Consider the following 24,202-nt stretch of genomic DNA (forward strand, 5'->3'; position numbering starts at 1 on the left):
GCTGCTCTGTGTTTCTTTCAATTAATTTTAAATATACCAAAAAATTTAGTAAAATAACTTAGTTATCATTCAGCTAGTGTTAGGAACATAAATTGTGACTAAGGTTTCGTGGAAGATTTTAATTCAAAACAAGACATTTGTACGACAGAGCCAGAACTGGTTTCAGCTAGGTTGGTATCAAAAGGGTTAAGTTTCTCCATATTTTTAATTATTTAACCTGTTCTCCACAAAATTAAAATCCATGGTTATTCCAGTAATTTTAAATATCTACAAAAATACAGAATTGTTATTTTCTGCAAGTCATATTGCTTCAATAAGCTCGACATATCTCAATTAAAAATAGTTTTTAAAATGACATTCCTCATCAAAATATAGATTGGTATACATAACTGCTTTCTGCAGTCCAGGGTAATTAAACATTGAATGGATATATCTAATATTTCTGCAGTAAAAGAGTTTAAAAAGGAGATCTTGGCTAATGTAGCCATTAACTCATGTGTCTGAATCATAATATATGGTCACTACTGGAGAGGATTTCATCTGAAGTCTGCTTCGTTAAAGCTAATTTATAGAACTATAGGAATTTCTAATTTATATTTCTTTTCCTTTCATTATTTGTCTCTGAAACCCCCCAATTGTCTTGTCTTTGAATAGGAGGCGAAGTACTGCCCTCTTTGGTTGCAGAAGAGAAAGTCATGTTTGGTGTACATGCACATGCTTTATCTCAAATGACGATAACAAAAATCAGGAAAATTTACAACAAAGTCGACAGCAAGTCTATTGCCAAACAGGTAAAGCTCTTTCAAACCATTTCAGTGAATATGTTTTTGAACATTTTTTTCATACTTTTTAAATTTAGTTTTTATTTTAAAGGGAGCAAAACTGGCTTTTTTGTTCATTAAAATTTTATTTGTATTTAAATATAAATTAGGTTGGTTTTGTAAATTTGTGTGAATGCATAGAAATTGTGATAAGAATTCATTTCTTTTCAGGTGAATAACTCTTGTGACCTACATGACCTGTCATATATATTGTTATACGTTATTCATATGTGCTATACTATAATTATATATATTAATACTATATATTATATTGCTCGTCTTACAATATCATTCAAGTTTTGATATTATGTGGCTTCTGTGCCAGTGGCACGTACATAGCACCATTTGAGCATGATCATTATTAGCGTCGCCTTACTAGAATTTGTGCCGATGGCACGTGTAAAAACATTCGAGTGAGGTCGTTGCCAGTGCTGCTGGACTGGCTCCTGTGCAGGTGGCACATAAAAGAACCCACTACACTCTTGGAGTGGTTGGCGTTAGGAAGGGCATCCAGTTGTAGAAACTCTGCCAGATCAGATTGGAGTCTGGTGTAGCCATCTGGTTTGCCAGTCCTCGGTTAAATCGTCCAACCCATGCTAGCATGGAAGGCGGATGTTAAACGATGATGATGATTGATTATGAGTTCAATGTAAATTTGACTACTCAAACATGTTAATATCAGAAGAGTTAAAAACACACAGCAACCTGGCAGAATCGTTAGCACGCCGGGCATTTCACCTATCTTCACATTCTGTTTCCAAATTCCGTCGAGGTTGACTTTGCATTTCATCCTTTCAGAATTTATAAAACAAGTAGTACTAGTGTCGACAGAATCAACTTAACCTCTTACTCGGAATTGCTGGTGTTGTGCCAAAATTTGAAATCAATTTTAGTAGGGTTAATTCAGTTAGTCTTGTGTTTGGTGTCATAATTGATATTTCTTTTAAATAATTATCTTTTTTAATTTTAATTTCATCCAATGTGTTTGTTGTTGTTTTTCTAGCTGGCTATGGGCTCACATGAAAATGCAACTCCTATCCGTATTCTTCACAATTCAGCCTGTCATCTCGGAGGACCAGCTCGTAGTTTAGGAGCGATACTAATGGGATACCTGGGTAAGTCAAAAGCCCTTCAATTGGCTGCAGATTCTGCAACTGTTACGTATGAATATTTACGTGTGTTTTTAGATGTGTGTGTGTGTGTGTGTGTCACTAGTGTAGCTAGTGTGTGATGCACGGGGCAGCCCTTCTGTTTGCCACCCACAGACCCCACAAAAAAAAAAAAATACATATTGCCTACAGCAGATCCAATTTATTACCTTGAGCAGGGATTAATCTTCTCTCTTCACTCCTTTGTACCACATGGGCTCAACTCTCCTTCCCTCTTCATCTAACCCTCCTCCTCTCTTCCTCTCACATCTTCCTCCCACTCACCTCTCCTCTCTTGCTCTGGCACCTACTTCCTCCCTTCACTCTTACCCACCTTCCCCTTCCACCCTCTCCCTTCATCGTCACCCCTTCCCTCCTTACCCTACCCCTACACAGTCCAACCCCACCATCCCTATACATCCCATCCCACCGCACCCCACCCCTTAGACCCCCACCCTTGCTTCCCTCACTCTCTCCTCCCCTACACCACACCACCACACCATACCACATCACACCATCCTGCACACAAGATGTTTGATTCTCATGTTGCTTCTATTATTCTCGTTCTCTCTGAAGGTGTTCGGACATTTTGTCCAAGACCAGTTGCCAAGATGCTGGAAAATGTTGGAGGTACTGGGGCTTTACTCGGTCTTATCGCAATGGCCACCGATGTTGAGGGTCTGTATGCAGCCGTAAAAGCATTAGTCTGCGTTGTGCGCAGTAACAAATCCTCTATGTGGGATATGGACAGAATACGCGGTTATCAGGTAAAACAGCATTTCATTTTCTCCCATTTTCTCATCCACATCTCTTACTTGTATCTTCTTTCATATTTTTATTCTTTTCCTTTATTCATTTTTGTTATTGCAGATTTATTTCCCTTTGAAGTCGGGTGGGGGCAACATAAATGGCTAGCCTCCTTTCTTGAAAAAATTTCAGGCCTTGTGCCTTTAGTAGAAAAGATTAAAATTATGAGGCTGCGAGCTGGCAGAAACGTTAGCATACCGGACGAAATGCTTAGCGGTATTTCGTCTGCCGCTACGTTCTGAGTTCAAATTCCACCGAGGTCGACTTTGCCTTTCATCCTTTCAGGGTCAAGTACCAGTTACACACTGGGGTCAATATAATCGACTCCATCCATTTGTCTGTCCTTGTTTGTCCCCTCTGTGTGTAGCCTCTTGTGAGCAATAAAAAAATAAGAAAAGATTAAAATTATGATAATTATTATTATGATTATTATTATGGAGGCAGGAAGCTGGCACAATCGTTAGCGTGCTGGATGAAATGCTTAGTGGTATTTCACCCATCGCTGAGTTCAAATTCCACTGAGGTTGACTTTGCCTTTCATACTTTTGGAGGTCAATAAGTTAAGTACCAGTTGAACACTGGGGTCGACCTAATTGAGTATTCCCCTCGCCAAATGTCAGGCTTTGTGCCTATAGTAGAAAGGATTATTATTATTGCTGTTGTTAAAGTGATGAGCTGGCAGAATTGTTAGAGCACTGAGCAAAATGCTTAGTGGTATTTTGTCCATCCTTATGTTCTGAGTTCAGATTCTGCCGAGGTTGACTTCGCCTTTCATCCTTTCAGAGTCGATAAATTAAGTACCAGTGGAATACTGAGGACAACTTAATCGACCTAACCCTTCCCCCAAAATTTCAGGCTTTGCGCCTGTAGTAGAAAGGATTATTATTATTATTATTAAGGAGGTGAGCTGGCAGAATTGTTAGCATGCTGGGCGAAATGCTTAGCGGTATTTTGTCTGTCACTATGTTCTGAGTTCAAATTCCGCTGGGGTTGACTTTACTTTTCATCCTTTTGGGGTCAATTAGATAAGTATCAGTTCCGCACTGGGGTCAGTGTAATTGACTTAATCCCCTCCCTCAAGCTGCCCTTGTGCCAAAAATTTGAAATCATCATCATCATCATTATTATTATTATTATTATTATTATTATTATTATTAAGGTGGTGAGCTGCCACAATCGTTAGCACATCAAAGAAAATGCTTAGTGGCATTTCACCTGTCTTTACATTCTGAATTTGCGTTCCACCAAAGTCGGCTTTGCCTTTCATCCTATAGTGGTAGACGAAATATATACCAGCTGTGTACTGGGGTCGCTGTAATCAATTATCCCCTTCTCTCAAATTTCAAACCTTGTGCCTATCGTAGAAAATATTATCAATTATTGTTTACAATTGTTTTCTAAGTCGAATGGTCAAATCTTTCCCATAAATTGTCTTGTATTAAATTTTGTAATTTATTGCCTCTGGTGTAATGAAAAACAATTTTAATTCACATGTTTAGAATTCAAAGCACGATGCTAATACTTGATAAAATATTATTCACTCTTGTAGTGTTATTTCTTTAATAAATTCAATAATAAAGATTTATTTCCATATTTCCGGTTGCTTCTCCATCTCCATTTTAAATTGTAAATATGAGGGGTTAATGAAAAGTTCTGAGCTTTCAGGGCTTTGGAGCCTTGAAGTCTTGTACCATGTTTTGTTTTTTAGAGGCTCAAGACTTTTCATGCACCCCTCGTAATGTAGTTTACACAAAAAAACAAAAAGTTGAGTTTATTCTTTTATAAATTTATTCTACTTTACTTAATAAATAAAAAGCTAAAGATTCAGGAAGCTATTAGGAGTCTGTGTTGAGAAAAAACATGAACAAACTTTAGAAATTTGTGTAAGTTCATTTGCTATAAAGAAATGGAAACATTGAAACTTTAAGCAGAATCCTTCTTCAATGAAATAAAAGCATATTCTTCTAATAACTCATCTGAGATGACTAAACATTGGACTATGCTGTGTGTCAACCAAAATTCTTGTCTGTCTTAATGTATTTTTTCTTTTCTCTCTCTTTCTAGACTTTGTCAATGTTGTACAAAAAGAAACGTCATTTGTTGAACAGTCACATCTTACATCTGACCTTCTCATTGGTGGGAACTGTGGATAGTGGGCGAGAAAGTTCTGTGATTCCAAACAGATCAGCATTTGAGGACCTTCTCTGTGATCTCGAGGTGAGTATTGTAAAATCTGCTTGGTCAGTACGAGTGTTTGAAGATGCATATTTGTGCGCTTAAGGAGAAGTCAGACAATGAATAAAATTCATTTTAAGTATTCTGTAAAAACCTGTCTTGCTATGGAGAATTACATGTGAATTTATATTTGGTAATCTATACATATCTGATTACCATACAGGATCATCAAAGGTCATCACAGCAAGAATATATGATGGTTGTGAGGATTCTAGTTGTATGTTGTGTATATTCTATGGTGGAGGCGCAGTGGACTAGTGGTTAGGGCAGCAGACTCATGGTCGTAGGATCGTGGTTTCAATTCCCCGACCGGGTGTTGTGAGTGTTTATTGAGCGAAAACACCCAAAGCTCCACGTAACTCCGGCGAGGGGTGCTGGCAAACCTTGCTGCACTATTTCAACACAACGTTCTCTCACTCTTTCTGCATATTTGATAATTTTTATTTACAGGTTTGGCATGAAGCACCTGGAGACTTACAGAAATCTCTCTATGAACATTTCTATGAATTACTCACTGAATCAAGGTATAGAACATAAATATTTCTCATATTTTTTCTCTCATTTCTTAATGAATAATTAAAAAAAATTGTTTAAGTATTATATTTTGCAAAAGTCCCTGCTACTTCTCTTTTGCCTCAAACCAGATGTTTTTGGCCTTTGTCCAATTCCTTGGATCATTTGAGGAATATATATACATACTGGTGTCAGGCAAATGGCATCTGTGCTGATGGCATGTAAAAGCACCCATTACACTTTCGGGGTGGTTGATGTATTGGAAGGGCATCCGGCCAAATCAGATTGGAGTCTGGTGCAGCTCTCCACCCCAGACCAGACCGTCCAACCCATGCCAGCATGGACAAAGAGATGTTAAATTATGATGATGATGATGAGGAGGAGGAGGATATATATATAGGTAACATTAACATGAGAGATGCTTTGCCCCATGTGGCAACTGCAGGAGCTGCTCAGTTGTTTTGCAAGCTCTTCTAAATCTATTACAATCCTGGAAACCCCTCCATATCATCAGCAGGTATCTCGAGGTCACAAATGTTTCATCCATTGGCCTGTATGCTTTTCCTTAGTAGGGCAGCGAAGGCTGAGCTAGTCTTCACTTATGGAAGGGTTCCACTTGTGATCTCTTATCAACCTTAGCCTCTTTGAGTTGGAATCAGCTGCTGTGCCTAATTCCTTGATGGCTTTCTTCAGTTTTCTGGGTTCCAAATCTGTCTTGTGCAAGAAATAGCTCACTGATCTATTTGGAAATGTGTAACATCAGCCAACTTCAATGGGTAACAAGGCTGCATGCCATCTCTTGAGAAGGGCCTCATTAACCAAGTGCTGATATTTGTGTTTTTTTTTTATTCTGATGGGAAATATTGAGTCTACTCTCCTAGGGGACTCTTTTCATGTGTATATATATATATATATATATATATATATATATATATATATATATATATATATATATATATATATATATATATATATATATATATACATTATTATATGTATTTATTTTCTCCTAATTAATAAATAACTCGGACAAAATAAATTGGTTAATAGATACCAGGGTAGCAAAGATCACAAAATGACTGTGGTGTAACTCCTGTTTATGAGGTAGAAACTGTCTTACGTTTAAGCTGGTTCCCATGCATTTCCCTGAAGAGAAGATTACATTCTTAACAACATCACCGATTCCTATGGAAGGTATAATTTGTAATCTTCGAAACATATGTTGGAAATAAAAGTATGCAGTTAACATATGCGTTTTACTCCATTCACTAAATATATATATATATATATATATATATATATATATATATATATATATATATATATACTGTTTTAATATTTAGTACTTTGTACTTTTTTGATTTTTATTATAGGTCTTTTTAGTGTATTTACTTATTAAATTTTTCTATATGTGATTTCACTATTGTTTCTCTCCTCAGTGACTTTAAAAGTAACTTATATTTGATGAGAGAAGTGGGGTTAGTGCCCCGTCTTCTTCACATCCTCAAGGACCACAAGCTGTCGCAACAAACCACCCAAACAATTGCAAGTGTTATTTCTGTGCTATTACAAGGAGCATCAGATTCAAACTCCCTTCTCAGGTCAGTATTATCATTATTATTATTATTATTATTATTATCATTTTCATTGGCATCTTCTTTCAATTCTGTTTCCATTTCTTGCTGAGTGTCTCCCTGACACCTAGGGCAAAGAAACTTACTGTATACATTGGTAGGCCATTAAAACAAGCAGACCAGATTGTTCATTTACAGAGTCATGTGACAGAGAAAAAGGGGGAAAACAGAGAGAAAAGTAAATAAATAAAATAAAGGGGGGAAAAAAGGAAAGAAAATTCACATTGACAACGCTCATCTCAATACATGTGACATACCAGTTGAGACAATCTTTTGCACTTCCTGCATGGATGGCAATCCAGGGATCATTCTTAAATAATTTTCACTTCCTCTTTTGATCATTCCAAGTGCTTCTACAATCACTGGTTTTGTAACCATCCTGAGATGCCACATTTCGATGAGCAGATCTTTATATTTTCTGAGCTTATCAAATACTTTTGCCAAAATATTATGGTCACTATTATTTTTATTATTATTATTATTGATGATTTAACTTAGGTTTGTTCTTATTCCTGGTAGAATTTATGTGGGTGGCAGATTATTATTATTATTATTATTATTATTATTATTATTATTATTATCATTATTATTATTATTATTATTATTATTTATACATTCTGTCATCTGTAAATATATTCTGGCAAGTCGGTATTAGTCATGAAGTGGTGGTCATATATTTATTATTTGGTCAATTAATCTTTCTCTATAAATATATGTGCCTGTGCATGCATGTATGTATGTATGTTTTCACACACACATACACACATGCGGGGTGACAGTGATAAGCAGTGATGTGTGTCACAACAAACCTGTTACCCTTTCAAACACGCTTGTGGTATATTCGAACCCATAAGACAGCCATTCACTGTGTTTTGTCATGGAGAAAATTTCTCACTGTAGACAAATATGTGTAAATACACTGAGTCAGCTCACAGTGCTCCCTAACCAGACTGTTGGATGCCTGCATTCCAGAATGGTTATCTCCTCTTCAGCTACAGAGACCAGAAGGTAGGGGCTCTGTAGTTTCTCTATTAAGCGCTTCACTGTAAATAGAATAAAAGGTGACAATGCTAAGCAGTGATGTCTTTTAACCAGACTAAGAAGCTGTTGTGTATAAGCAGTGATGGTGGAGGCACATGGCTTAGTGGTTAGGGTGTCAGCATCATGATCGTAAGATTGTGGTTTCAATTCCTGGACCAGGCGACGCGTTGTGTTCTTGAGCAAAACACTTCATTTCACGTTGCTCCAGTCGACTAAGCTGGCAAAAATGAGTAACGTTGCGATGGACAGGTGTCCCGTCCAGCTGGGGAATGCATACGCCATTGAAACTGGGAAACCGGGCCCATGAGCCTGGCTAGGCTTTAAAAGGGCGCATTTATTTTTATCATAAGCAGTGATGCTTATGGATTCAGAATTAATAATGATTCTCAAAACTTTTGTTTTTGTAGGCTTGGACAATTTCTTGTTTCTACCATTCCACATTTTTCTGCAAGTGAAAAGGGGATAAAAGTGAATGGTGTCAATTCTGCCTCCTGTGATGTGGAAAGTCCTGAGGAGCGACCAGGTATGTTACCTATATTAGTCTTTTATATCATATATTATTCATCTTTCGTTTCACAGTTCTTTCCTCCAGTGCATAACATATTCAAAAGTATCGTAGCATATAGTCTGGAGAGTGGCCACGATATATTATTACTGACATTTGTGTTCCATATTTAGACTTGGATTTCTCCTTTGTTTCATATGCAACAGGTACATATATTTGTGCTTCACATGTAGTTGATGTGTTTTTTAATGAAAATGGTTGCATTAGTAATTGAAGTCGTTATTTAGTAAATTAATCTATTTTGTTTCCAGATGGTATTGAATTCTGTGATAGTCCTTCATATCACAACATCCGGCTCCGAAATAATTGCCTTGAACTCCTGCTCAAGTTACTCAGCCAAGGAAGTCAAGGATATAACTATGTGTAAGTAACACAGTTTTATGCTTAAGTGACTCAGTTATGCTTAAGTGACTCAGTTATGCTTAAGTGACTCAGTTATGCTTAAGGGACTCAGTTGTGCTTAAGTGACTCAGTTATGCTTAAGGGACTCAGATGTGCTTAAGGGACTCAGTTGTGCTTAATGGACTCAATTGTGCTTAAGTGACTCAGTAATGCTTAAGTGACTCAGTTATGCTTAAGTGACTCAGTTATGCTTAAGTGTCTCAGTTATGCTAAAGTGACTCAGTTATGTTGAAGTGACTCATGCTTAAGTGACTCATTTATGCTTAAGTGACTCAGTAATGCTTAAGTGACTCAGTAATGCTTAAGTGGCTCATTTATGTTGAAGTGACTCATTTATGTTGAAGTGACTCATTTATGTTCAAGTGACTCATGTATGTGACCTGGTTATGTGTATATGACTTGATTATGTGTATTTCACTCAATTATGCATATGTGACTCGGTTATTTTTAAGTGACTCAGTTATGTGTATGTGACTCAATTGTGTGTATGCAACTCAGTTGTGCTTAACTGACTCAGATATGTGTAAGTGACTCAGTTATGTGCTCATTAGTTATATGGATATGCATATTCGTGTAACTTACATATCCACTCATCATTTCTCTTTCCCTCCTCCTTCCCCTGTCTGCTGTATCATTATACCATGAATGTCTTTAACCATTTATTATTATTATCATTATTATTATTATTATTACACTTTCCACTGCACTTATTTCTTCTCCAGTTCTGTAATAACTTGTTCTCTGTTTGTCTTTTACAGTATGGCAGAGGAAATTGACAGGGTTCTTGGCTTTGACTGGATCCTATTGTTTATGCAAAGCCATCTACACCGCAGTACTGTGATACTGGCACTTCGCATCCTAATCCTGATGCTACGAAATGGTGTCTTGATGCAGAGATTCCGTGAGGGAGGCCATGGTGGAGGCTGGCTTGATGAAACCGAAACTGTACTTAAGAGTCAAATGAGTATAATGCTGGGTAAGTGGTATCAATGATGGTTTTTCTCTTCATTTGTTCGTCTGACATCTGGGGTTTTTTTTCCATGCTTGTATGGGTTTGGCCAGAGAGTTATTTGAGATAGGAGTTTGGATGGTGTCTTTTCCATGCCACTCGCCACTGACACAGGGAGCCAGTTTGGGGCACTGGCATCGACCACATTTGGATGGTGCTTTTTATGTGCCACTGGCATGGGGAGCCAGTCGAGTGGCACTGGTATCAACCCATGCTTGAATGGTGCTTATTATGTGCCACCAGCACAGGTGCCAGTCACGCGGCGCTGGCATTGGCCACAACTGCAATTTCCATTTTGGTTTTTATATATATATATGTGTGTGTGTGTGTGTATATACACATGCACACACACACACACAAACACACATTCACACACACACACACACACACACACACACACACACACACACACACACACAATTATATATATTTTTTTACTTGTTTCAGTCATGTGACTGTGGCCATGCTGGAGCACCGCCTTTAGTCGAGCAAATCGACCCCAGGACTTATTCTTTGTAAGCCTAGTACTTATTCTATCGGTTCTCTTTTGCCGAACTGCTAAGTTACGGGGACGTAAACACACCAGCATCGGTTATCAAGCGATGTTAGGGGACAAACACACACACACACACACATATACACAAACGCACACATAAATATATATATATAATAGGCTTCTTTCAGTTTCCGTCTACCAAATCCACTCACAAGGCATTGGTCGGCCTGAGGCTATAGTAGAAGACACTTGCCCAAGGTGCCACGCAGTGGGACTGAATCCGGAACCATGTGGTTGGTAAGCAAGCTACTTACCAAACAGCCACTCCTGTGCCTATTTATATATGAATAATTAAAAAGTATATTTATCGATATTTTCTTTTCTTATTTTAGGACTGAATGTTAGTGGAAACAAGAATCAAAAACGAGAAATAAACACAGATGTCTGCCATGTTCCTGGTTTCTTGGCGCTACAGTGGATCCTGCCCTACCACAACAACGTGTGTGAGGTTTACTTCCTTCTGATGGCTCTGTTGCTTGGTCAGCGAGTCAACGAATTCCCTCCTGACATACAGGTCAGTTTGATTTGTTTTTCAACCATCTTTCAGTCTCTTTGTTGTTTGCTTTGAAATATATGAAGATGAGTCTTTTACATCGTTAATGAAACTATTTAATTAGGCATCTTGTTATTGATTTAATATTTTCCTCTTTGCTTCTCTGGTGCCGTATCTTCAGGAAGTAAATGCTTATTCAGTTTGTGGAACATTATTCATTTGGCCATGTCTTAACCCTTTAGAATTCAAATTACTCTGTCAAACATAATTCTTATTTATTCATATTGTTTCAAATTAATCATACTTTAATCTTGTAGCTTAAAGATTTCAACGATGTGATAATTCATTTTTAGAATGACATTGTTGGGTAGGTGTGATAAGCCAGATCTGGTTGGCTTGAACATACAGTAGTTAGAATATTTGGGCCAGATTTGGCTGGATTAAATGCTAAAGGGTTAAGATTAATTTTTAATTTGGTATCTCTTGTTTTCTTGGTATCTCTAGATATGGACTTTGATGATAAAAAAAAATAATTTAAAAATAAATAATAGTGAACTTATTGTAAACAGTGCTCTGGTGCAGTACAACATATGAGAAAAAAGTTGCCAAAACTGCATGAGAATAGTTCATCGGATAAAGCACAAGAAGTGAATGAGTCGTTAAAAAAGAAAGGGTGGGGTTGGGATATCAGGTGTATCGTTCATGAATTTCAAGAAGCATGGAAGTTTTGAAGGTTGTAGTGTCCCAACAGCTAACAGCTGATGCAGGCAGGGCCGTTGCTAAGCCCCTGCAACCCTGGCAATCGCAGGGGACCTCTGTGGTTGAGGGGCCTCATGATGAAATCAAAGTACATAGATGAGTCATCTATTTACTTTGGTTAAGATGTTGAACAAAAATTAAATTATGTTAACTGAAATTTTCAAGAAATAAAATGGTAATACATTGTACCTGCAAAAGTTCTTGTAAAAATATTACATTGTACCACGAACATGTCCCAGACTTTGTAGATTGTCTATGATATCTATTGAACACGAACTTAGCACTCAGCTTGATTATTCTGAACTGATCGATGATTTTGCAAAGTGAAAAGTGTGCCATGTGTCTTTGAAAGTTGCCTGGATTATAAAAATGCTCTTTTATTCATATCTGGAAGTTTTACTTATTGAAATTTGTAATAGACCTAAATAAATTTAACTTGTTGTAACTTTAAAGATGTTCTTTAGGATAACGTGAAATATTGAACTTCAGATAGAATAAAATAAAAAGTGTGTAGATTATGAATTTTGATTGAAGGGATGGGTCCTCAAAACAGCATACTGCAGGGGGCCTCTAAAAGTCATGCACAGAGCTGGATGTGGGTAGTTTATTCCATGCTTCAGCAATTCTGAGCATGAAAAAAAATGTTTCTGAAAGTCATGGGTGCTGTGTTGTTTCTTGACTTTGTAAGCATATCCACAAGCATTAGAGGTACGGAATTTAAAAAGATGCCCGAGATTGGTTGTTGGAAAGATGAAGGTTAATCTTGTGGGTGTTTACCAAGTCAATTGGTGTTTTTCACTTGATGTCACAGAGCATCAGAGAAACACTTTAATTAGCAGATGTCACATTGTTCATTGAAGTTTATTTCTTTGTCTCTTTTAGCTCAATCTTGACGCTGTTTGGACAGTGATCTTTGGTGTTCCTGCCAGCAAACCAGTCTCTATGGCAACCAAAGAGAGTAAGATTGAAGTATGCCTCGAAGCATCATTGGTAATATTGTCCATGATTCGATCCATGTTAAATGAGGTAAACATTCTTCTGTTTCAATTCCTTTATCTTTTTCCTTTCTAATTTCTCATCATATTCTTCATCTTTCACTCAATTTATCTGATTTCATTAGCTTACTGTTACATGTGTCTTATATATAATGAATCTGAACTCTATCCTGATTGGATAATTTGATATCCAATGAAAACAGAATATTGCTTTTTGTTCTATATAAAACATAAAACAAACACAAACATTATTATTCAATTTTCAAAACTCCACTTAGCATTTACTGACCCAGGGAACACTTAGGCCAAAACATTGTTCTGGTCAGCAAATCCTAGTCCAGTGGAAATTGACAAAAAGTGGAAGTAAATGATTGACCCCTTAAAGGGTTTTATTTATGCGGTGGGATTGTAAATAAGGTTGAGAGTTGTAGTGGATTTCATTGGGTATTTCATGTACTGGTTAGAGTTTTTAAAATGTTCAGCTTGGGAAGAAAAGATGGTGCAAGACCATGGACAATTGTGAGGTACTGTGCTGACATCTATCCAACCCACACCTGCATCGGAAAAGAGATTAGAATAATGGGGATATTAAATCTCTCTCTCTTTTTTTCTCTCTCTCTCACTCACACTCTCTCACGCTTTCTCTCTCTCATCCTTTCCCTCCCTTTCTCTTTTTCTCTTACTCTTTTCTCTCTTACTCTTTTCTTTTTTCTCATTCTCTCCCCCTCCCTCTCTCTCTCCCTACTCTCTCTCTCTCCCTACTCTCTCTCTCCCTACTCTCTCTCTCCCTACTCTCTCTCTCTCCCTACTCTCTCTCTCCCTACTCTCTCTCTCTCCCTACTCTCTCTCTCTCCCTACTCTCTCTCTCTCCCTACTCTCTCTCTCCCTACTCTCTCTCTCTCCCTACTCTCTCTCTCCCTACTCTCTCTCTCCCTACTCTCTCTCCCTACTCTCTCTCTCTCCCTACTCTCTCTCTCTCTCTCCCCCTACTCTCCCTCTCCCTACTCTCCCTCTCCCTACTCTCTTTCCCCTCTCTCTCTCACATGTTTACTGTAGCCAACACTCTTCTGTTGGTCATCTCCCTCTACCAGCTCAAAGGATGCAAATTATCACCACAGTATTACCAACAACAACAACAAATACACATTGGAACCCCTTTCTCTTGTACTTCCAGATGGAGGAGACTGGTGCCTGGCTCAATGATTACCCTGTAACCCTCATGCAATTCCTGCTCTTTCTCTATCACAATCAAACTGATTTTGCCCAAATGTGCAGCTCTGCTGATTTTATTTCCGCACTTGCAGCGACCCTTTTCCCACACAAATTACCTGACAGTGACAGTGATGTAACAACACCTGTTGATGAATTCAAGGTGAGTTTCTTCAGATGATTTCTTACCTGTGCTTTAGTTTTTGATTTGATTTCCGTTGGAGAGAATATAAAAGTATAAATATTAGCAAAGATGAAGTCATTGAACAGAACTATGACCAGAGGTAATTCTAAGTGCCACCATTCGGATTTCTTTTATTCATTACCATATTTTCCTGTATACAAGTCAAATTTTTCAGGTGAAAAAAGGTAGGTTGACTTCATTTACATTGGACAGACAGGTGTCCTCACCTTGTTTGTTGTTATCACAACGTTTCATCTGATGTACTCTCCTGCCTTCATCAGGTGTTCTGGTGGAATTTTGAACCCAACCCTTTATCTGACTAAAGAGGTAATATTGTGACAGGAGGAGATGTTGAAAAATCGGGTATAGCTGATCATGTATGGAAAAACAGAGACCACCTCTCCCTGTGGAATGAATTTAAAATAATAGAGAGAGAACACCACTGGAAAATACGAAAACTAAAAGAAGCAGCACATGTGCTAGGACACAATAACCTCCTAAGCAAACCGAGTAGCATATGGGAACTGGTATTACAGAAGGATAGAAAAATATTAGGTTCATAAGCCCTAAAATTCACTCAATAATTGCCCATGGGCATATAGTGTAGTGATTAAGAGTGCCGGCTACTAACCTCAAGATTCTGGGTTCAATCCCAAGCAGTGACTTGAATAAATGATAATAATAATAGCATCAGCAAAAAATACCTTAGGAATGAGAAAAGAGTACCCCATTGGTCAAATAAAGGGGTGGGTTCAAAATTCCACCAGATGAAGGCTAAGGAGCACATCAACCAAAACGTTGCAGTAACAGCAAAGATGAGGACACCTATCCGTCCATTGTAAATAACATACTTAATTCATCTCAAAAATATAGAAGAGTAGGTCAACATTTTTGCAGGTTTGGAAAGAGTGATGATGTCTGGATGTTTACACCTTATGTTTACATATATATACTATGTGAGCTTGTATGCCGGAAAACATGGTATTCATCATCATCATGACTACCACCACCACCAACACTTATCTGAAGCTATATATATATATATATATATATATATATATATATATATATATTGGCTTAGGCAAGATTTTTTTAGGAAGACTGGCAGTTGCTCATTGCAAGGAAGTCTCCTGTTTTTATGTCGCCAATGTTTATCTTGACCAGTGGTTCTTAACTGGGGTCCATATAACCCTTGCAGATCCATATAATCCTTGGGAATCCATATCAGATTTTGTTGTTAAAATTTATCTCCAATAAACTGGTATCATCCGTACAATACACAAGGTATTTTAACATTTTTTGTATACAATTCCTAATAATATTGATGTTAGGAAAGGCATCTTTGGCATTAGGAAGGGCATCTTTGGCATTAGGAAGGGCATCTTTGGCATTAGGAAGGGCATGCAGCTGTAGAAACTTTGCCAGATCAGATTGGTGCCTGGTGCAGCCATCTGGTTCACCAGTCCTCAGTCAAACCGTCCAACCCATGCCAGCATGGAAAGCAGATGTTAAACGACGATGATGATGATATATATATGTATATATATATATATTTCATATTTGTTCTGTTTTTTTTTTATTTTCTCCCTAGCCATTTCCTGAATGTGATTCCAGCATTGTCTATGTGAAGACTCCAGAGAAGCATTATAACAGTAAGTAGTTGATGGACAGACCAAGTCTGGCATCTCTTAATTTACCAAATTTCAGAGCAGCAACTATTCTTCTGCAAGACAGTGTCAACTCCACACCCATTCACTCACTCAGTCACCCGACTACCCAGATCTTTCATCCAATCACATATACCCTCTTTCACTTTTTCCTTCACTCATAAAATCATTCAATCTCTCTCTTTTTCTGTCTGTTTGTCTCTTTTTCTGTCTGTCTGTCTCTTTTTCTCTCTCTTTCTCCCTCTCAGTCTGTCTGTCTGTCTGTCTGTCTCTCTTTCTCTCAGCCTCTATGTCTGTCTGTCTGTCTATCTCTCTTTCTCTTTCTCTCTTTCTCCCGCTCAGTTGCTCTCTCAGTCTCTGTGTCTATCTGTCTGTCTGTATGTCTGTCTGTCTGTCTCTTCCTCTCTAGTTGCCGGGTCTTCTGAATCACAGCATATCTCCAAATTGATTTGGGAGACGACAAACTGAAAGAAAGCCTCTTGTCTGTGTGTGTGTGTGTGTGTCTGTTTGTCCCTCACCACTCCTTAACAACTGGTATTATTTGTCTTTACATCCCTGCAACTTAGTAGTTCAACAAAAGAAACTGATAGAATACGTACCAGTCTTAAAGTGTAATAAATGCTGGGGTTGATTTATTTGACTAAAATTCACTTCGAGGCAGTGCCCCAGCATGGTCACAGTCTAATGACTGAAATAAGTAAAAAGACAAAGGTAATTAAATGAAATGCAGATACTTTATAAAGGATATTTTTTTATTTTTCATCCAGTGTTTTAAATCTGGGTTGTGTCCCCATTAATAGTGGTGGCCAAATGTAACTCAGTGCCATAGCAACCACCATCTCGCCCTCTTGCCCGGTTTTGGGCATCTTCCCTTTTCAAACCAACCCTCCCAATCTCCTCCTCCACCTGTCCCCTCCACCTTTTCCTTGATCTATCTCACTTTCGTGCTCCATTTACCTCAAATGCAATCACCCTCCTCAGAACATGCCCTTCATCCCTCCTCAACACATGCCCTTCATCCCTCCTCAACACATGCCCTTCATCCCTCCTCAACACATGCCCTTCATCCCTCCTCAACACATGCCCTTCATCCCTTCTCAACACATGCCCTTCATCCCTCCTCAACACATGCCCATGCCAGCTCACTCCATTCGCCCTTGCCAACCATTCTACCGATTCCTCCAACCCCAGCATCCCCATCAAATCCTCAGTCCACCTCCTATCAAACAGCTTCACTCCACTCATTTCTCTCACCATTGCTCTCTCAGCCCTTCTCAAAACTACCATCTCTCTCTCTCTCCCCCAGACACCATATGTCCCTCCCATACACCATTGCAGCTCTCACACAACTCTTATGGATCCTTCCTTTCATCTTTTATGAGAACCTTTTCCCTTATAACAACGTTCCACATTTCCTGAACTTCACCCAGCTGCTTCTCATTCACCTCTTACATCCACCCTATTTCCCAAATAACAAAATCCTCTCACCGTTTCCACCTCGTCACATAGCATTCCCCCTGGTTCCGCCAGCCCTCCAGCTTCTTTCTCACATCTTCCACAAACAAGCTTATATAAGCTTATTAATCCTCTACTGCGAAAGATACTAATCTCTGCAAGATACCAGTTGACTGCTCTGGTGTTCTTGGGAATTTGAAGTTCCTCTTTATAAAGTAGTGCAGACTATAAGAGATTCTGGGCCATCAGTGTCTGGAAAGTCAGTGTTTTACCTTTGTTGCTTCTCTTCATTTCTTTGAACACCTCAAATATTATACAGGAATCTCCTATTTTTTGCAAACAGTCTTAAATTTCACACTGTAATAGTAATACATTTAGATTTTTCTTGCACTTTCTCTCAAATTCTAATATCTTGATGTCCCAAAATACTTTCAGGTTTCCTCACTGGTCATGCAGCAAGAAAATTTGTGATCGACTTTTTACGAACAATCGTGGTGGACAGTTTCTCTCAACCCAACACAAATCGATCTAACACTGTCGTCGATCTTGTTTTAGAAGTAAGTTTAACTGTTTTGGTAAAGTTCCTTTCAGTTGGACTAAGTTTGTATGTCTTGTGACAGAGATGAGAATTGCAATGTTTTGTGAGAAGCCATTCATCATGATTATGTTTTTATGTCTGCTTCTAGATATGAAAGTTGGGGCAGTTGTGGTCATGTGGTTAAGAACTTAGCTTCTCAATCATGTGGTTTTCGGTACAATCTCACTGCGTGGCACCTTGGACAAGTGTTTCTTACTGTAGTCCTGGGTTGACCAAAGCCTTGTGAGTGAATCTGGTTAGTGGAAACTGAAAGAAGCCCACTGTATACATGTGTGTGGGGGTTGGTGGATGAGACCTTATCTTCACAATGTGTGATTGTTGTAAATGAACGACATTCCTTTCCAATATTCTGCAAAAGCATATCTGCCCATGAAGAAATACTTACCTTGCTTGGAAACAATAAAGGGTCGGTTACAACTACCATGAACCTCAATGTGATCTGGTTTGGAAAATTTGAGAAATTATTGTCAATCTCTTGCTACTATTTACGTGTACTTGTGGTGGAACTCACATGGGGTGGGTTTAGCTGGCTGCAAGCAGCAAGTTCACTACTTGCAAATGCTGATCATGTCAGATGGTTGGTTGCAGTTGAGGCTGTAATGGATACCCCTCACCCCAGTTCCACTGCTAAAGTCTATTCACATAGGGGCCTGATTGTACTTCCATGTTTGCCTTTGCTGTCACCAGCCATGTCTTCAGTTGTGCCAGTCTGGGAAGAGAGCTGGGTTAACTCCCTTGTAAATGCATTCTCCCAGTAGCTGACAGAAAATATGGTTGAGTCACACTTGAAGTTTCATGAGTAGAGCTTGTTACAGAGAGTAAAATGGACGTAAGTTGACTATCTGAGTCTTTCATTTACATTACCATTTCCTAATGTTTCTTTTTTTAATTTCATTTCCCCTCCAGGCAATGCCTGAACATGCCTTAAGGGCTCAGCAGCGAGAATATCAGACTGAGATTATCAAGACTCTGATGGACCATCTTTTGGCTGCGGACGTACTCCTTGGAGAGCAGGCTGCCTTACCCATAGCACTGGGAGGAAGCTATGTTAATATGGCCAACAATGTCTTCTATTTTGCTAGTCGTGTAGTTGATAAATTGTGGCAGGGTAAGTATCACTGGTCTCATCATTGTCGTTGTAGATCTTTCTTTTTTAGGCCCAGGTCAGCTCTGATCAAGTTGATCTGCGATCAAAGTTATTCCAGCCATGACCATTCCAGAAAACTACTTAATCGTAAAACTACTTAAGGCGTAGGAGTGGCTGTGTGGTAAGTAGCTTGCTTACCAACCACATGGTTCCGGGTTCAGTCCCACTGCGTGGCACCTTGGGCAAGTGTCTTCTTCTATAGCCCCGGGCCGACCAAAGCCTTGTGAGTGGATTTGGTAGACGGAAACCGAAAGAAGTCTGTCGTATATATGTATGTATATATATATATGTGTGTGTGTGTATATGTTTGTGTGTCTGTGTTTGTCCCCCCAACATCGCTTGACAACTGATGCTGGTATGTTTACATCCCTGTAACTTAGCGGTTCGGCAAAAGAAACCGATAGAATAAGTACTAGGCTTACAAACAATAAGTCCTAGGGTCGATTTGCTCGACTAAAGGCGGTGCTCCAGCATGGCCACAGTCAAATTACTGAAACAGGTAGAAGAGTAAAGGAGTAATCTCTTGGCAATAAATAATCTCATTGAATGTCTAAATGCTTGAGATGTGTCATTATTACAATTGTAATTATATAGTGTACAATCTCAATAACGGTTTCAAATTTTGGGACAAAGACAGCAAGTTTGTGGGTGAGTTGATTACACCAACCGTAGTGCTCAACAGGCACTTATTTTATCAACCTCAAAAGGATGAAAGGAAAAGTTGAACTCAGTGGAATTTGAGCTGAGAATGTAAAGATGGACGAAATGTCGCTAAGCATTTTGCCCAGCATGCTAATGATTCTGCCAGCTCATTGCCTTTGTACAATCTTAATAATAAGATTATTATTTTATTGTTTCACTTAGGCATAGTGATACTAATAAGGTGGTGTTAGAACTCGGTATGCATATCTTTCAGAACAAAGTGTCATTTGAGTATAGAGCAGTAATAAGAAATTAAAATGATAAAGGAATGAGTGATTATTCCATGAAGTTCATTAGCTTACAGCTGTTTCTGCCACAAGATGCAATGAACTCATAGTTGAATGCTTCTCTATTACCTGGCGTGCTAACGATTTGGCCAGGTCGTCACCTTGAAACTTGTGAACAAATTAAAAAATGCTTTTGTTTGCTAGTGATTTTGAAGACAATGTAAATTTTCTGGTGTAACATTTTGGAAGAATTTTTGTTTTATCATAACTTGAATAAAAAAATGTTTAAAACTATGATGTTTGTGTATTTGTAGGTGTTTTCACTCGAGAATCCAAAGAGGTTTTTGAGTTTGTCAGTAAATTGATTTCCCAAGCTAAGAGGAAGGGTAAGCAACCTGTTCTTATTTGTAGAGTTTACTTTCAAAACCAGTATAAATGCATATTTGGTCGATTTCACGATAACCATTAAAACTCAATCTGCTGCAAGCTGCTGGCTTCATGCACCTGAAATGTTTTTCAGTCAAACTGGGATAGATGCCATATAAACAGGAAGCGAATCTTAGTCTTCCAATCAAAATCAGATATATTCAAGTTGTTGTTTCAGACAATTACTCAAAAGTCATTCTGATGCATAGATCTGGTTTTGGAAGTAAGCTCTTCATTTATTTTTTGATTTGTTTTTCATTTTTTGTAGTTTTCTAAATGAATTAGTTTTTTGGGTATTCTATGTATGTGAGTATATGTATGTCAAAATGTGAATCATGTGAATCATATATGTATATCAAAATGTGAATCATGTATGTATATCAAAATGTGAAGGCATCTGGCTTGGTAGTTTGGGCATTTGGTTCACGTTCATAAGGATGTGGGTTCGATTCCCAGTGGTGTATTGTGCTTTTGAGCAAGATACTTTATTTCACGTGACTCCAGTCCACTCAACTGGCAAAAATGAGTTGTACCTGTATTTCAAAGGGTTTTCCTTGTCATATTTTGTCAAGCTGAATCTCCCTGAGAACTACATTAAGAGTACACATAGGTGCAGGAGTGGCTGTGTGGAAAGTAGCTTGCTTACCAACCACATTGTCCCAGGTTCAGTCCCACTGCATGGTACCTTGGGCAAGTGCTTTCTACTATAGCCTTGGGATGACCAAAGCCTTGTGAGTGGATTTGGTAGACGGAAACTGGAAGAATCCCGTCGTATATGTGTGTGTGTGTGTATATATATATATATATGTGTGTGTGTGTGTGTATGTTTGTGTGTGTATATGTTTGTGTGTCTGTGTTTGTCCCCCCCAACGTCATTTGACAACCAATGCTGGCGTGTTTACATCCCCCATAACTTAGCGGTTCGGCAAAAGAGACTGATAGAATAAGTACTAGGCTGACAAAGAATAAGTCCTGGGGTCGATTTGCTTAACTAAAGGCGGTGCTCCAGCATGGCTGCTGTCAAAATGACTGAAACAAGTGAAAAAATAAATGACTGTCTGTGGAGTACTCAACCAGTTACATGTTAATTTCACAGGGAGAGTGTTCCATTGATCGGATGAACTGGAACCCTCATTGTCATGGCCGAGAGAATGTCAGTTTATTTCAAAATTGTCAGATATTTTCCTTTCTGCGTTTTCTGTCAAAACCATTTAAATGTCTTTATTTGCTCCATGTTTACTTTAACCAAACTATAATATTTCTCGTTTTGCAGCATCAGGACTTTCATTGGATTCCATCTACCGATGCTTGAACCGAACGATACTTTTCCAGTTATCACGTACCATCGACAACGTAGCTGCTCAAACTAGTGTGTTAGATGCCCTCCACAAACTTACCAATAATCGAAGTCTGGTGTTTGGTGTCAGCAATGTCGACCAAGAATTTCTTGGCTGTCTGAGTTATTGTCTTTTACAACTGACTGATGATCCAGTTCAAAGGTAACGAAATTCTGTTCCTTATTATTTTGTTTCTTTGTTTAAATTTAATTTATCATCATCATCAGTGAATGTCCATTTTCCATGCTGGCATGGGTGAGACAGCTTGAATAGAACTGATAAGCTGGAGAGATGTACTAGACTCCAGTCTGATTTTGGCTTCGTTTCTATGGCTGGATTTCCTTCCTAATGTCAGCCACTCCAAGAGTGTAGTGGGTGCACTGTCATAAACATGAACTGGCTGATTTGGTAAAGCCACTGCACTGTTAAAACATAGGTCATGTGTTCAAATCCACCTTTGTGTTTCTTGATAGAATATTTTAAACTACCTACATGGCCATGTTTTGCCTAATTACCAGGAATCAGAACCATATTGAACAATGTTAATTGTGAAACTCTGGTATTTCATCCAGGAGGGAGAAATCTCTTTCGGTTATTCTACATAATTAATAAGAACCAAATTATGAGCTGTTACGGGATTTTAGGCATGGTTGTAAGGTTAAGAAGATTAAGAGATTCATTTCACAACCACTTGGTTTCAGGTTCAGTCCCATTTCATGGCAGGTTGAGCAAGTATTTTCTATTATAGCCCTGGGCCAACCAAAGCCATGTCAGTGAATTTGATTGATTGAAACTGAAAGGAGCACATCATATATACATACATATATATATATATATATATATATATATATATATATATATATATATATATATATGTATTCTCTGAGTGGTTGGCGTTAGGAAGGGCATCCAGCTGTAGAAACTCTGCCAAATTTAGATTGGAGCCTGGTGTTGCCATCCGGTTTCACCAGTCCTCAGTCAAGTCGTCCAACCCATGCTAGCATGGAAAGCGGACGTTAAACGATGATGATGATGATGATGATATGTATGTATATATTAGAGGCTATGTTAACCTCGTGAAGGGATGGTTGCATCCAAGGAAATACTGGTTCAATACCTAATATTTTGGGGGAATGAAATTCCCTTAAAACAATAGTTATCTCCATTTAAAAGAAGAAACGAAAATGGAGATAAGAAAGCTAATTGTTTACTATGAACAAATTGGTCATCTTCACTTCTTACAGCTGTGATGACCAATTTGTTAATGATAAACAATTATTAACTCCCTTATCTCCATTTTCTTTTCTGGATATAGACTATATATATATATATATTACATACTTAAATAAAATTTGGGTAAAAACCTTATGGTATGCTATGCAAAGCTTGTCCACAGTTATTGGCACCCTGATGTTATCATAGTGGAAATACACCTGCTACTGGATTTATATCAGGAATTCCACATTATCCATAGAGTTTATATAAATAGACAAATGATAAAAAATGGAATGAATGACATTCTTTATTTACATGCATACATACATACAAAGAATTGATAAAAAGGATCTCTATATACTTATTTTCTGTAGTACAGTATAACATATCTTACATAATGTGTGTGCTTGTACATATATATACATATCTATATAATATCTACATCCATTTGTTGGTCTGTTTGTATATAAATATATCTTCTGTTGCTCTTTCTTTAGTGGTATTAACTTGAATGAAACTCGTCCACGAGTTACCACATGGCATGTTGACACTCTGCTACTAGATGAAGACATGATTCCACCAATGAACCACATGACGAAAAGCACAAGTCTACATGAAGGGCTGTTTTTGGTTGCCTCTGCTGCTAAGAGAGTCTGGGAAGAACTCTATGTCTGCAAAAAACCAGTAAGTGAAGCCAAATGTTTTTTAATTTATTTGTATTCTTTGATATTAGAATTTTTGCTTCCCTGGGCAAAGATGACCATAGATATATTGAAACTCTGACATCTGGCAACTGACTTAGTAAACACCCACAAAATTATTAACCATTGCACCAACAACCACTTTGAGCAACTTTCTGAACTTCATGTGTCTAACACGTGGACATGCGTACAAAGTCAGAAAACACCACAACTCCCATGACTTTCGGAAACATTTTCTCACACTCAGAGTTACTGAAGCACGGAACAAACTACCTGCATCAGTTGTTAGTTGCCGAGACATTGCATCCTTTAAAACCTCCATGCTTCCTGAAATTCGCCAACACTACACCTGATAT

At 38.2% G+C, this 24,202-nt stretch overlaps 1 protein-coding gene across 1 annotated transcript in view; it reads left to right on the forward strand.

Annotated features, from left to right (window-relative positions):
- LOC106877294 (WD repeat and FYVE domain-containing protein 3) overlaps nucleotides 1-24,202 on the forward strand; it is a 293,550-nt gene that overhangs the window by 227,433 nt on the left and 41,915 nt on the right. The window contains exons 24-41 of the mRNA XM_089353030.1: nucleotides 655-791; nucleotides 1,825-1,936; nucleotides 2,546-2,736; nucleotides 4,841-4,993; nucleotides 5,462-5,535; nucleotides 6,964-7,125; nucleotides 8,607-8,722; nucleotides 9,016-9,127; nucleotides 9,925-10,142; nucleotides 11,064-11,245; nucleotides 12,866-13,009; nucleotides 14,153-14,350; nucleotides 15,963-16,023; nucleotides 17,929-18,050; nucleotides 18,998-19,199; nucleotides 20,482-20,553; nucleotides 21,867-22,092; nucleotides 23,643-23,829. Of these exons, the coding sequence (XP_089209156.1) occupies nucleotides 655-791; nucleotides 1,825-1,936; nucleotides 2,546-2,736; nucleotides 4,841-4,993; nucleotides 5,462-5,535; nucleotides 6,964-7,125; nucleotides 8,607-8,722; nucleotides 9,016-9,127; nucleotides 9,925-10,142; nucleotides 11,064-11,245; nucleotides 12,866-13,009; nucleotides 14,153-14,350; nucleotides 15,963-16,023; nucleotides 17,929-18,050; nucleotides 18,998-19,199; nucleotides 20,482-20,553; nucleotides 21,867-22,092; nucleotides 23,643-23,829 (2,669 nt within the window). The remainder of the gene's footprint in view (nucleotides 1-654; nucleotides 792-1,824; nucleotides 1,937-2,545; nucleotides 2,737-4,840; nucleotides 4,994-5,461; nucleotides 5,536-6,963; nucleotides 7,126-8,606; nucleotides 8,723-9,015; nucleotides 9,128-9,924; nucleotides 10,143-11,063; nucleotides 11,246-12,865; nucleotides 13,010-14,152; nucleotides 14,351-15,962; nucleotides 16,024-17,928; nucleotides 18,051-18,997; nucleotides 19,200-20,481; nucleotides 20,554-21,866; nucleotides 22,093-23,642; nucleotides 23,830-24,202) is intronic.

Source organism: Octopus bimaculoides, chromosome 5 (assembly GCF_046866305.1).
Source record: "Octopus bimaculoides isolate indiv1 chromosome 5, ASM4686630v1, whole genome shotgun sequence".
NCBI classification, from domain to species: Eukaryota; Metazoa; Mollusca; class Cephalopoda; order Octopoda; family Octopodidae; genus Octopus; species Octopus bimaculoides.